Consider the following 12,543-nt stretch of genomic DNA (forward strand, 5'->3'; position numbering starts at 1 on the left):
TAGCCAAAATAAAGAGGCAGAATACCAGAATGGGCTTATGAGACCCACAAGCCAGGGTGCAATATATGGAGGATACCAAACTACAGCTGGCTATGGTCCACCTCACAGAGACTATGATCGCATCCCCCCCGTAGCATACAAGAACAGGAGCAATATATAGAAGAGGCAACTCTGCCGCACCTCACAAAGATAGACATCGAGGCCCTAGATGCCCCGATTACAACCGAAGGAGTGGATGCTGTGATCAAATACCTAAAAACAAGGGCCCCGGACCCCAATGGGTTCATAACTAGATTTTACAGGCTATTTCGTCCCCAACTCTTGACCCATTTCAGGGCTCTCTTTAATTCCTTTCGTCTGTCGGGCTCTACTACCCCATCAATGCAAAAATCCTTAACCATTCTCGTATTAAAGCCAGGAAAAGATCCCACGATTGTACATCGTATAGGCCCATCTCCTTAATATAGACGCTAATATATACACCAAAGTCCTGGCTAATTGTTTAGATGCAGTCCTTCCCAAAATAATCAACCCACACCAACTGTCTTCATATTGGGCAGATCAACAGGAGATGACGTTCAGCGGGCTCTGGATCTGGTGGAGGTGACATCATCAGATCAGCATAAGATACCACTACTAGCCTTAGACGCGTCCAAAGCCTTTGATAATGTAGACTAGTCTTTCTTATGATTAACCATTGAAGCCTCCCAGTTCGGCCCTCTTTTTCATAAAATGGTGTTGGCCAATTCCCTCTCCCCTAGAACGTCCTTGTGGGTTAATCGTAGATTAATGGAGCCCATACCTCTGACCTGCGGAACTAGAAAGGGTTGCTCTGTCTTCCCTTTGTTGTTTGCCTTAATAATGGAACCACTAGCTCAACGGGCTTGGGGAAAACTCTTCAATTAAGGGACTACAAATAGGCACTATACAGCACAAACTCTCTCTCTACACTCACAATGTCCTGCTCACCCTAACTAATATCCAGCCCTCGCTAAAAAAAAATCCTTTCAGGAGCTACACACATTTGGTATGGTGGCAGGGTTTAGTACGGGAAGTCCTCAGCATTGGGGGTGGGACGGACTCAAGAGGAAACAGAGACCCTTAAACCCCTCTGCCCCATTCAATGGTATTGGGAAGCTATAGACTACCTGGGGGGGTTCGCATTACTACCCAGCTGAGAGAAATGTACTCAGGAACCCCCCCCCCCCTTTTTAAAGAACTGGGAAAAAGACCTAGATCGGTGGGCTTCCCAAGAGATTTCACTCCTGGGGCGGATCACAGCCTGTAAGAGGAACCTGCTCCCACGATTCCTCTATTCCTGCTCTACTCTAACCGTCCTTATCCCACTACCCCTCCCCCCTTCTGCGCTTGCAACAGAAAATGCTATGAAGCATATGGAAAGGGAAAAAAGCTAGGGTTCCTAAACAAGTGATGATGGCCAGTGTTCGTCTGGTGGGAATGGGGATCCCAAATTTACATAAATACCATGTCACCTCACAATCAGCAGTTTTCCAAGCATGGCTCCGCTCAGATCCTCAAAATGGGTCGAGATCGAACAATCAAGATTACTGTTGCCCCTCAGCACCCTCCCCTATGTCTCTCCCCATGCACGTGAATCTTGGCCGGACATGCTTTCCTCTACCAAAAGTATGGTGAAAATGTGGGATTGGGCAACGAACACCCCAATCTTTCATAATCTGTCCTTCATCCCTGGGATTCACCCCACAAACTTCAGGAACTGGGTGAGGTCCTTGAACCCTAGCACTATTATTTGGAAATGGCCAACTATGTATATTTGAGAGCTGTAAAGAGACCTTTCAACTGGCCAAGTCAGACAGATTCCCCTACTCCAAGCTCCGTCATTGGTACACTCACCCACTAATTCGACTGGGAACTACACGGAACCTCAGCCCCAACGAGCTCACCTTTAAAAGGGGGATTTAACCGGAGGCAATACCTCTAAACTGTATAAACTCCTACTAGAGGACATGCTGACCCTCCGTCCTACATATGTCGCAATGGGAAACAGACCTGGAACACACAATCGAGGATCACTGTTGGGTTGATATCTGGACGAGATGCCACTCATCCTCCATGTGTGTCACGAACAGAGAATGTGCCCTGAAGCACCTACTCCACTGGTACTATCTCCCAGTGCGGCTCCGCCATATTCAGAACTTGCTGGACCCACATTGTTGGCGTAAATGTGGGATGCAAGGCACCTACTGGCACATGTGGGATTGCCCCACCGATCAGTCCTTTTGGGACAGGGTCCTTGCGCCAATTAAAGCTATCACCCAGGTCAGACTCCCGAGAGACCCTGAAGTGATTCTCCTTGGATTCCCTGCCCAGGGGGTCTAACTGAGATCAGGGCCGACCGCCAAAATCATGCAGTTGCTCTTGGCAGGAAGAATCACAATCGCCTGCACCTGGAAGACCCCTGAGGGCCCATTGATAGCCCTATGGTGGATCATAATATGGGACATACTGGTGGCAGAAAAGGTTACAGTGCCTAAGGAGGGCCTTCTGCAAAGGTTCACAGATGTGTGGACCCAGATTCTGGCCTATGACCGGGGGTTTCCAGCATAAACTCACAAACCCCATCTGCCAAGCCTGGTCCTAAGAGACAGCACCCAAAAAAGGGACTATCCTTGGCCTAACAGTAACGTGACTTAAGATGGCTGGAACGGGGAGACGGTAAGCTTCAAGGGGAGGCTTAAGGGAATGTACCTTTTACTTTGTAATCTGTCCTGTTAATGAATATTATCATACCTGTTACATTGTACTGCTGTCCCATGTATGCATCCGGGCCAAAATAAAGTTGTTACAAGCAAATTAAAAAAAATAAAGTTAGGCCACCATTCCCTACCTTAAGACGTATTTGAAACTCTGCATCCCTGCTTGTTTTTGCTACTTCCTGTCATTTACACGCACAGTCATCAGCACATATGATTGCCTTCGTCTGCACATCTGCTTTGCAGGGGAGGTATTTTTTAGTGTTTTTGACCACTTATAGATACTTTACTCGAAGACAGATATTTTATAAGGACCCTGTGAGCATCCTTTTTATTTGGGTACTGCTGTTCCATTGTTTAGATGCTTCTAAACTGGTTTACACACATCCCTGAAGAGTGTATCCTGCCCTGGGCCTGTGCTACCTTAAGATCCGAAGGAGTTATAAAAGTAACTTTGGTGCCCGTTTCCTCTTTTTGACCGTATCACTGGTGCAGTAGTATTTATGTGGAATGAGTTATAATGCTTAGCCATTGCTCTCGCCTGTAGTACTTCTGGGTAGCAGTAATTTCGCCACAAACCAGCTTCCTTAAAACCATAGTAAAGGAAAGAACCCATACTTTGTACACTGAAAAAGAATGTCGTCTATCAAAGAAGGTGAGTAAAGCCTTCAGAACTGAGCGAGGTGTATTAACGCTGGATAAATCCCCTCCCCAAGTAATGGCCAGAGGAGAAGCTTAGCACTTTAACTCAATTGTACTCCACCACTTCACCAGAGCATTTTCATTATTTTTCATCTGTCTTCTATGCTCATAGGTTTACTGGGACTAAATGCTATCTGCCACTCATTTCTTCCTTTCTTACTTTTTATTCTTTTTTTATTTTTACTATTTTGTTTTGATCACTCAATTTTAAATCCTCTTCATTATTGGTCAACACAATGTTGACCTTCATTATGCTAAAATAAACGTCACATCAATGACATGCCTAGCTGAGCAAGACAAACAAAAGTGTACTATTAAACTCCCACATCAATCTGCTTATGTATGTACAGATGAACAATTCATTTACTTAATATGGAGCATTTCATGTTGGCCCAATGTTATAGGAAACACTATGCCCTGCATTCAAAAATAAATTATTCTTGTTAAAGCGTGGGGCATTAATTGCGGGAAGGGAAATTATGCCAAACGATAGGTACCCCGTGGAATGTATAGCTTAGCATGATATCAGCTTTGCATAAGGTCTAAAAGGTTTACATAATTATAGCATAGCAGATTGCTCTAGATCTAAAAAAGGCATGGCAATACCTGCTGACTAACGAGTCTACAAACAGGATCTGGGACCCATCACTTGAAAGAAGCAGGAATGTCTGTGAGGATATTGTTATAGTTAATACATGCCTATAGAGTTCCTGTTTGTTATTAGAACCTGTAATGTAACTATGACAACATCTTCGTGTATGGTTCCAGAATGTTGATGAGACCATACACGAAGATGTTGCTGTAAAGACGCTGGCCTCCTGGGGGCTCCTATGATTAAACCCAAGTTATACCTCCCACTGTAGCAACGTGATGTATATTATATGAAAAGGAAACACAACAATTGGCGACGAGGAGTTGGTTCTGTGGATGGAGCCCCCGGGCGCAGTGATGAGCGATTGAAGTAAACGCTCCGTAATGGTATGCTGTTCGTGGATGAAGAGTGAAAACGAACAACGCGCTACGAAGGAAATAGATAACTGTACAAAATAGGTGAGCAGCGCAGTGAGCGAAGGGCTTTTCACGAGAGCTTACTGTTTCGGCATGATACGGGGGGTCCGCATGAGCAGGGCCAACCGCCGCTGGCATTAGAGGAAAGGACCCTCGTACGTGCTGTGGGCGCCGCCATCTTGGGTGCCGCACTGAAATACGACTGATAAGTGATTGTTATGCGTCGGGAAGGCAGCAACAGTGTCGCGTAAGCCTTCGTATGCAGGAGAAGTGCGCTGACATCAAAGGGATACAAACTGATGCGCACGGAAGATGAATGCAGATGTGTTGAGTGAAATACGCGCATATACATAAAAAAAAATACACGTGCATTGAGAGTGAAGTGTGAAATACTATATTGGATACAGTTAAGTGCAAACATAGTACTCAGTTGCCAAGGATATGGACATAAAGTACAAGAATAAAAAGGAGTGAATAAGGTGGACAATAATACATAAGCAATATACAGAAGTAAACGGTATACAAGAACTTTCTTTGCTGTACGACTAGAGATTCTTGCAGAGCATAGCTGCCCCAGTGAAGTTTTTGCCATTACCAGGGAATCCGACATGCCCCTGGGAGCAATGGCAGGATAATTTCCAGGTGTACCTGAGGGCCATAGGGGGCTCAAAATTCAATGATGATCAAAAAGAGGCTACACTGTTAAATTGTATAGGGGCAGTGGCACTAAGGATTTTCAGGACATTGCCCGAGTTGGAACATGATGAGGAGAGCTGGGGTGAATCTTTGAGTGCAGCTAGGAAATATGGCACAGTGATTGCCAAACTTAATAAGCATTTCGGAAATAAAACTAATATTGTATTGGAAAGATACAGATTCTTTACAAGGAAACAAAGTAAAGAAGAAAACATAGACTCCTATTTGGCTGCACTTAGAGGATTAATGGCCACGTGTGCATTTACAGGAGTGGCAGACGAATATTTGAGAGATCAGGTCGTTTTACACGTGGCAGATCCACGCATTCAACAACGTTTGTGGCAGGCGAAGAACCCTACGCTGGAAAAAACTATTGAAATCGCGAGATCGATGGAACTGGGTGAGAAATGTATGAAGGAGGTCCAAAGCAAAGTGGAGAATGCAGAGATTAAATCAGTTCAAGATATGGATGACGAACAGCATAGCACTCAGGAAGAAGAATTAATTGCTATGGTCAGGAGGTTGGTCAGATCAGACACAAATAGTGGACCCAGACATGAAAGAGGAGGCACGTTCAGACAAAATAACAGATGTTCAAGTTGTGGATGGTATAAGCATGTGAATGCAGAAAGAGATTGTCCAGCTGTGTCAGCAGAATGTTACAGATGTGGACATCTAGGACATTTTGGAAAAATGTGTCGCAACAGTAGAGGAAGAGGCAGATTCAATAGCCGTTATGGGAGAAATCCTGGTCGATACAATAGAAGCAGAGGTGCGGCAATGACGAGTATAAAGGTATTGGAGGAAATTGGTGGTCCAAACAGTTTGTTGGCTATCACTGATCGGCTGGAAGACAGAGTTCAAATACTTGTTGTGACACCAACTGAAAAAGGAGTGGGGACCTTGGGTTCCCATGGAGATAAATGGCATAACCTTACAAGTTATGGTAGACACTGGGTCTCCATATACGATGGTTGATGTAGAGACATAGGTGAATACATTAAACAGAAAGATGGAAGAGCTACAGATGACAAAAATAAATGTAACAGGTTATGGGAAAACACCCATCAACATTATTGGTTTTGTTTGGGTACATCTAAACTTTGAAGGGAGGAAGACATACTGCAGACTGTATGTGGATGAGAATGGGTTTTTGATTGTAGGATGGTGGGAGCAAGCATCCTTGAAAATCAGAATTCATCCAGGCGGAAATGTGCCCATATGTCATGATGCCTACCCCCGGAGTACCAGGCCAGGCCCAGCACCCCCGGGAGCAGGCATTACGCCCCCGGGTAAAAGCCCAGCGGCCCTTTATAGGGGCTCTTTGGACTCTGTCCTGGCGCCATTGGCGCCAGGCTCATGTTGGACATCAGTCATGGCGCCATAGGCGCCAGGCTCATAAGGGGAAGTGTTTGGTGCACTTACCTGAAGCAGACCATGCTGCATGAAGAACCAAGCCAAATGAGGCTTAGGAGGGACTATTTTTCTGAAGGAACTATTTTGTTACTTGGGTGGGGCTGTGGAAGAATACTCACCTCGAACTTCTTCCAAGGCTTTTTAAGCCAAGCCCGGACAGCCACACGTGCTTCGCGTTGTTCTGCATCCCAGCAGCTGAACGTTCACCGTGTCAGCTCCTGCACCTGGACTCCAGCCACGCCCGCCTCCAACCTGGAACACCTGTAAGGAAAGAAGAGAAGAGAAAGGTGAAAACCAAGAACTTATTCAACCTTCTTACCTGCATCCGGAATCTTAACGCCAGCATTCCTGAAGGAGGACTACCTTTTAAAAATACTGCGTTGCTCGCTGCAGCGCCGCGCTTCACTCACCTGTTCCTGAGACGCCGCTCGGCTCCATCGAGGCTCTCAGCACCAGTCGCCACATCTCTGCACCTAGGGGAGAGAAGAAGAGACAAAAGGCGAGCAAGGGAACACAAGAGGAAAGCCGAATTTTCAGCCATATTACTTACCGGCTTTTCTTGGTGAACCATTCCACATCTCGGGTCGGCGCCGCATCTTTGGCAGGTACCGCACCCCGGCCCCTATGGGGAAAGGACAAAAGACATTACTGGGGAATTATAAAGACATTTAGAGGGGTCGCCCTCATCACTAACTCACCTGACTTTACCACCGGCAATTTACCCCTCAACGCATCGCCTTGGTTCTGCACCTGAAATAAAGGACAGATCACAGGTTAGGAGAAACAACATAAAAGGAGGCTCACACTTGAACTTTTGCATCTTCATACTTACGGTGTATCGCTCAGAAAAGTCAAGTGGATTTGCCAGCGCCATTCTGAAAACCAGTGAAGTAACTGGACGAACGCGCGCCCCTGCACCAGAAGCAGGATGGAGAGTTCATCCTTCCAAACCATAAGGTGAGCTTAAACCGGAGGGTTTTGGAGGAAGTCAGAGGAGAACGAAGAGGGAAAGGGGGGAGCAAGCACACTATTCAGCAGGCAGTTAATCCCCTTTCTCATCTGCAGAAGGATATTCCTACGGGCCAGACAAGCAAGATTTGGGGGTCCTGTTCAATCGGTGGTCCGAATTCTGCGCATCACGCTTGAAGAGGCCACAGCAACCCAGACCAGCGCCTCCGTGGGAGCCAGGTGAGCGTTACACCATATTACGCATCACTGAGAACAGTTGTGACACTGCAGAAAACTTGGCAAAGGCTTTTCCCAAAGTATTCAATGAAAATATCGGTTTACTTAAGGGATTCGAACATCGTATTATACTCAGAAGAGGGGCAAAGCCAGTTGTACACAAAGTGAGGAATATACCCATTGGTACCAGAGAGGCATTGCAGAATGAATTAGAAAGGTTATGCATGCAGGACATCATTGAACCCATTGAAAGTTCAGAGTGGTTATCCCTGATTGTAATTGTGAAAAAACCGGATGGATCCATCAGAATGTGTGTAGATTTAAGGGACTTGAATGCCAATATTTGGATATATCGACATCCTCTGCCGAACATTGGGGAAATGTTGACCACCATGAAGCCAGCAAAGTATTTTTCAACGTTAGATCTATCGTCAGCGTATCACCAAGTTGTGCTGGAGGAAGAGTCTAGACATTTGACATCTTTTGTAACACCGTTGGGAGCTTTTAGATACAAGAGAATGCCTTTTGGGTTGGCTTCAGCAGCCGCTGTGTTCCAAAGGTTAATGCACCATTTATTTGAAGGTTTACAAGGAGTACAGTATTTCCAAGATGACATCTTGGTGTCAGGGATGTCTCAAGAGGATCATGATGTGAAGTTATTAGGTGTACTACACGTTCTACAACAGAAAGGAATGATTCTAAAGATTGAAAAGTGCAAAATCAAGAAAAGTGAGGTAACGTACCTGGGCCACAGAATAAATGCTGATGGAATAATGCCGAAAGAATCATTGGTAGACACCATTCTTAAAATTTCTGATCCCAAGAACAAGGATCAACTCAGGAGTTTCATGGGGTTAACAGAATACTACTCAAAGTTCATTGACAATTATTCTGATAGAACTGAGAGAATGAGGAGTTTAATAGGCAAAGGAGTGAAGTTCAATTGGTCTGAAGAATGCAAAAGAGAATTTGAACAGGTCAAAATATTGATCAATGAAGCACCGGCGTTAAAGATGTTTGACTCAAATGCCAAGACAAGAATATCAGTTGATGCAAGTAATATAGGACTTGGAGGTGTACTAGAACAAGTACAAGCAGATGAAATTGTTCCCATTGCTTTTGCTTCGAGGACATTAAGAGGTGCTGAGAGAAACTACTCGACAATAGAGAAGGAAGCTCTAGGTCAAGTGGATATTGCAGCATTTCAAAGGTCTGATTTGGGGCATTCCAGTGGACATTATAACAGATCATAAACCGCTTGTTCATGTTTTGAACTCGAAAAACCCTCACATGACATCTCCATGCAAAAGAAGATGGACATTGATCATCATGCAATTTAATGTAACCATAAAATATACTCCAGGAAGAAACAATGTGGTAGCGGATTGTTTTTCTCGTCTACCGTGTGAAGGGTTCACGGGTGATTGTGAGGACAAAGAAGAATTTACAGAAGAACAAAACATGGATTGTATCATAACTCAGGTGCATCCTAGTTTCTCAAAGGAGGAATGGATAGAAGCCAGAGAGTGTGACTCTGAACAAGAAATGTTGAGAAGAGCCATTGAGAGTGGTTGGAAATATAATGATGACAATCTAAAGTCTTGGGAAAGATTCAAAGACGAGATGTCTAGTGATAAAATATGTGTTTATCGGGGAGATCGCATAATACCTCCGGCAAACTTGAGGAAGAGGATTATGGACATTGCCCATGAAGGCCATGTGGGTAGAATGTTGACAGAGGAGAGTAAGGGAAACCTATTGGTGGCCCAACATGTGGAGCGAAATGGAAAATCTGGTCAGGGATTGTACTGCATGCGCAGTGAGTGACAAGAGTAAATCAGTACGTGTAACTCCATTGCAGCCAGTAAATAGTCCCAGTACGGTGTGGACAAAATTGGCTATTGATATAGGTGGGCCGTATGAGACATTGGGATTACAAAAAGTTTACTTCATAGTTTTGGTGGATTACACCTCCAAGTGGGTGGAATGTGGTATTGTTGAGAACTCTGTATCGGCTATCAGTCATGAAGTTTTTGGAAGAAATCTTTAATAGAGAAGGAGAACCGCAAGAGCTTGTGTCAGATAATGGAGCCCAATTCATGTCTGTGGAAATTCAAAAGTTTTTGAAGGATAGAGCCATTAAACACAGCACTACGGCCTTGTACCATCCAATGGGGAACGGTTTAGTGGAGCGGATGAACCGTTTCATAAAAGGCATTATTCAATTGGCCAATGTGAATGGTCTACCATGGAAAGAGACGCTCAAGGAAGCCCTCAACACGTACAAAGTTACACCACATTCGGTGACTGAGGAAGTTCCATTCACATTGATGAGGGGAAGGATATCTACAAATAGGCTTCAGCCTGTTTGGATGATGAACAAGAGAAATAAAGAGATAAACTTAGAAGACATTGTCAACAAAGTAAAGAAAAAACTAAGAAGAGTATAAAAAATACTGTGACATGCAAAAGAATGTTCGAGAGTCGGATTGCGAAAGGTGATTGGGTGAGAGTGAGAGAGCCAAGACGTGTAATGAAAGGAGAGTCAAGATTTCGTCCTCCTCAAAGAGTGATATAATGTTCTAAGAAATCAGTGATTTTAGAAGACGGCAAGAAATGGTCATGTGATGATGTAGTCTTGGCAAAGGAGGAGGAAGTAATGAGAAATGAAAGGGAACAAGATAGATATGGAGAAACATTCATAGACAAGACATTCAAGGATAAGTTTGATGTGCCAAGTATGATGTACAAAGAAAGAACACAGGAAAGGAAAACACAAGATAATCCATGTGAAGAAAAAAATGACAATGGTCAGCCTATATTAAAACACAGGAAAAGAATGAGGAACCTTAAACAAGACTGTGTATTATTGAGTACTAGAGGTCTGCCAACATGATCCAGGGTTTTGTTACACATCCGTGCAACATGAAGATCTTGTATCCTTTATCTTGTGTAGAAGTTTAAATTTAAAAAAAAAAAATGTATACATTATCACAGCATAGTAGAAATGATATGCCAAAACTTTCAATGTTTAATCATTATAAATGTAAGTTTATTTAGAAGGGGAGATGTGAGGATATGGTTATAGTTAATACATGCCTATAGAGTTCCTGTTTGTTATTAGAACCTATAATGTAACTATGACAACATCTTCGTGTATGGTTCCAGAATGTTGATGAGACCATACACGAAGATGTTGCTGTAAAGACGCTGGCCTCCTGGGGGCTCCTATGATTAAACCCAAGTTATACCTCCCACTGTATCAGCGTGATGTATATTATATGAAAAGGAAACACAACAATGTCAAGCCCTACTTCAAAAGCATGGGCATCTCGCCCGAGATGCCGCTCCTTATATAGCTTCGAACTGGAGGGCTCCTGCCCGCCGTGGACCCCAGAGACAGCACCCCATGTCCCTGATTGTGACATGAAGCTGCCCCTGCCCCACCCCGAAACCCGCGTGAGACACCCCTGAAATGTTGTACTCTTGCGAGTTGATGCTTGGTTTTGTTTTGATTGTTGTTTTCCCTAATTGAGAGCATTATGACTTGAATAACGTATACAGCATTGTTATGTCAGTAAAAGTTCACTAAAAAGCCTTGTTGGGGAAAAAAAAGAAAAAAAAAAAGATTCTGCATCTCAAATATTCTAAATGTCCGTTTTGGGAAAGTAGTCTTTATTTGCATGCCGGAAGCCAATCTCTCACACCACATGCAGGAAAGTTGAAACTGAAAAATGTTTTTATATACATGACAGGATTGTGTGGTAGATGAACAGCTGGATTTCTTATGTTGAATGTTTATTGGTGAGATTCAAGAAACGTAATAAAACAATATTAGCCAGACCCCATTTAACCAGTATTTTTTTGATTTAGCTTGTGCTTTTTGGGCTGAGTAACCAGTTGGTGGTGTCATTCAAAGAGGAAAACACCGTGGCTTTCAAGCACTTGTTTCTGAAGGGATTTAGTGGTATGGACGAAGATGATTACAGTCGCACGGTATACACTCAGCGTGATGTATATGACAGTATATTCTTCGCTATTAACCAGGTAAGCCATGTTTATCTAACCATGTTATTGTTATTTTTCTTGAAGGATTCTTACATTTCCATACTTTTTTTGCGCATCAATAGGTTTGAAGAATTATTTCCCAAATGGGGACTGCCAATGTTTCTAGCATGCTTAATATAGAGGATGAACTGTCAATTGGCTTTTGTGGTTCAGTTTCGAGAGTAATTTAAACTATTTTGTGGACATTTTAAGCACACATCAGCAGTGTTATCTCCTGAGTTTTAAAGGGAGTATGTTAAAATGTTATATTCAATTTGTACTCATTTTAGGCAAATACTGGGATTGGAAAAACTGGGTTTGCTCTTTTATAGAATGCCAATGTAGCCAAATTTAACTCTTCGAGTCCTTTAAAGAAAAGTATATAATCGTCTGGAAATAAAATGGTTCCGTCTTGCCCGTGGACTACAAGGTGTAAATCGATACATTGAAACGCCCCATTGTGTCACCCTTAATACTGTATAAAGTGACCACACAACCCAATGTCCATGGGGGATCCAGTCTTCAGTACTGGGCTTTCGTGTCCCCCATACTAATGCATTGTGTTAGCGGAAGTCTTTGATCACCTACGTTGTGAACGCAAGCTGAACATTACAATGATGTGAGAGACATCACTGTACTGTTACCACCTCTCGCAAAGCACATCATACCCACTGATTATCACAAAGTTGGGATCTCTGAGTCGGGGTTGTAGCTTAATTGATAGACCAACATTGCACTGTACATATTTTTATAT

At 43.5% G+C, this 12,543-nt stretch overlaps 1 protein-coding gene across 1 annotated transcript in view; it reads left to right on the forward strand.

Annotated features, from left to right (window-relative positions):
• MCOLN2 (mucolipin TRP cation channel 2) overlaps positions 1-12,543 on the forward strand; it is a 1,022,745-nt gene that overhangs the window by 238,141 nt on the left and 772,061 nt on the right. The window contains exon 3 of the mRNA XM_069641702.1: positions 11,616-11,789. Coding sequence (XP_069497803.1) covers positions 11,616-11,789 — 174 coding nt within the window. The remainder of the gene's footprint in view (positions 1-11,615; positions 11,790-12,543) is intronic.

This window comes from Ambystoma mexicanum, chromosome 1q (assembly GCF_040938575.1).
Source record: "Ambystoma mexicanum isolate Mex_15411 chromosome 1q, UKY_AmexF1_1, whole genome shotgun sequence".
Classification (NCBI taxonomy): Eukaryota; Metazoa; Chordata; class Amphibia; order Caudata; family Ambystomatidae; genus Ambystoma; species Ambystoma mexicanum.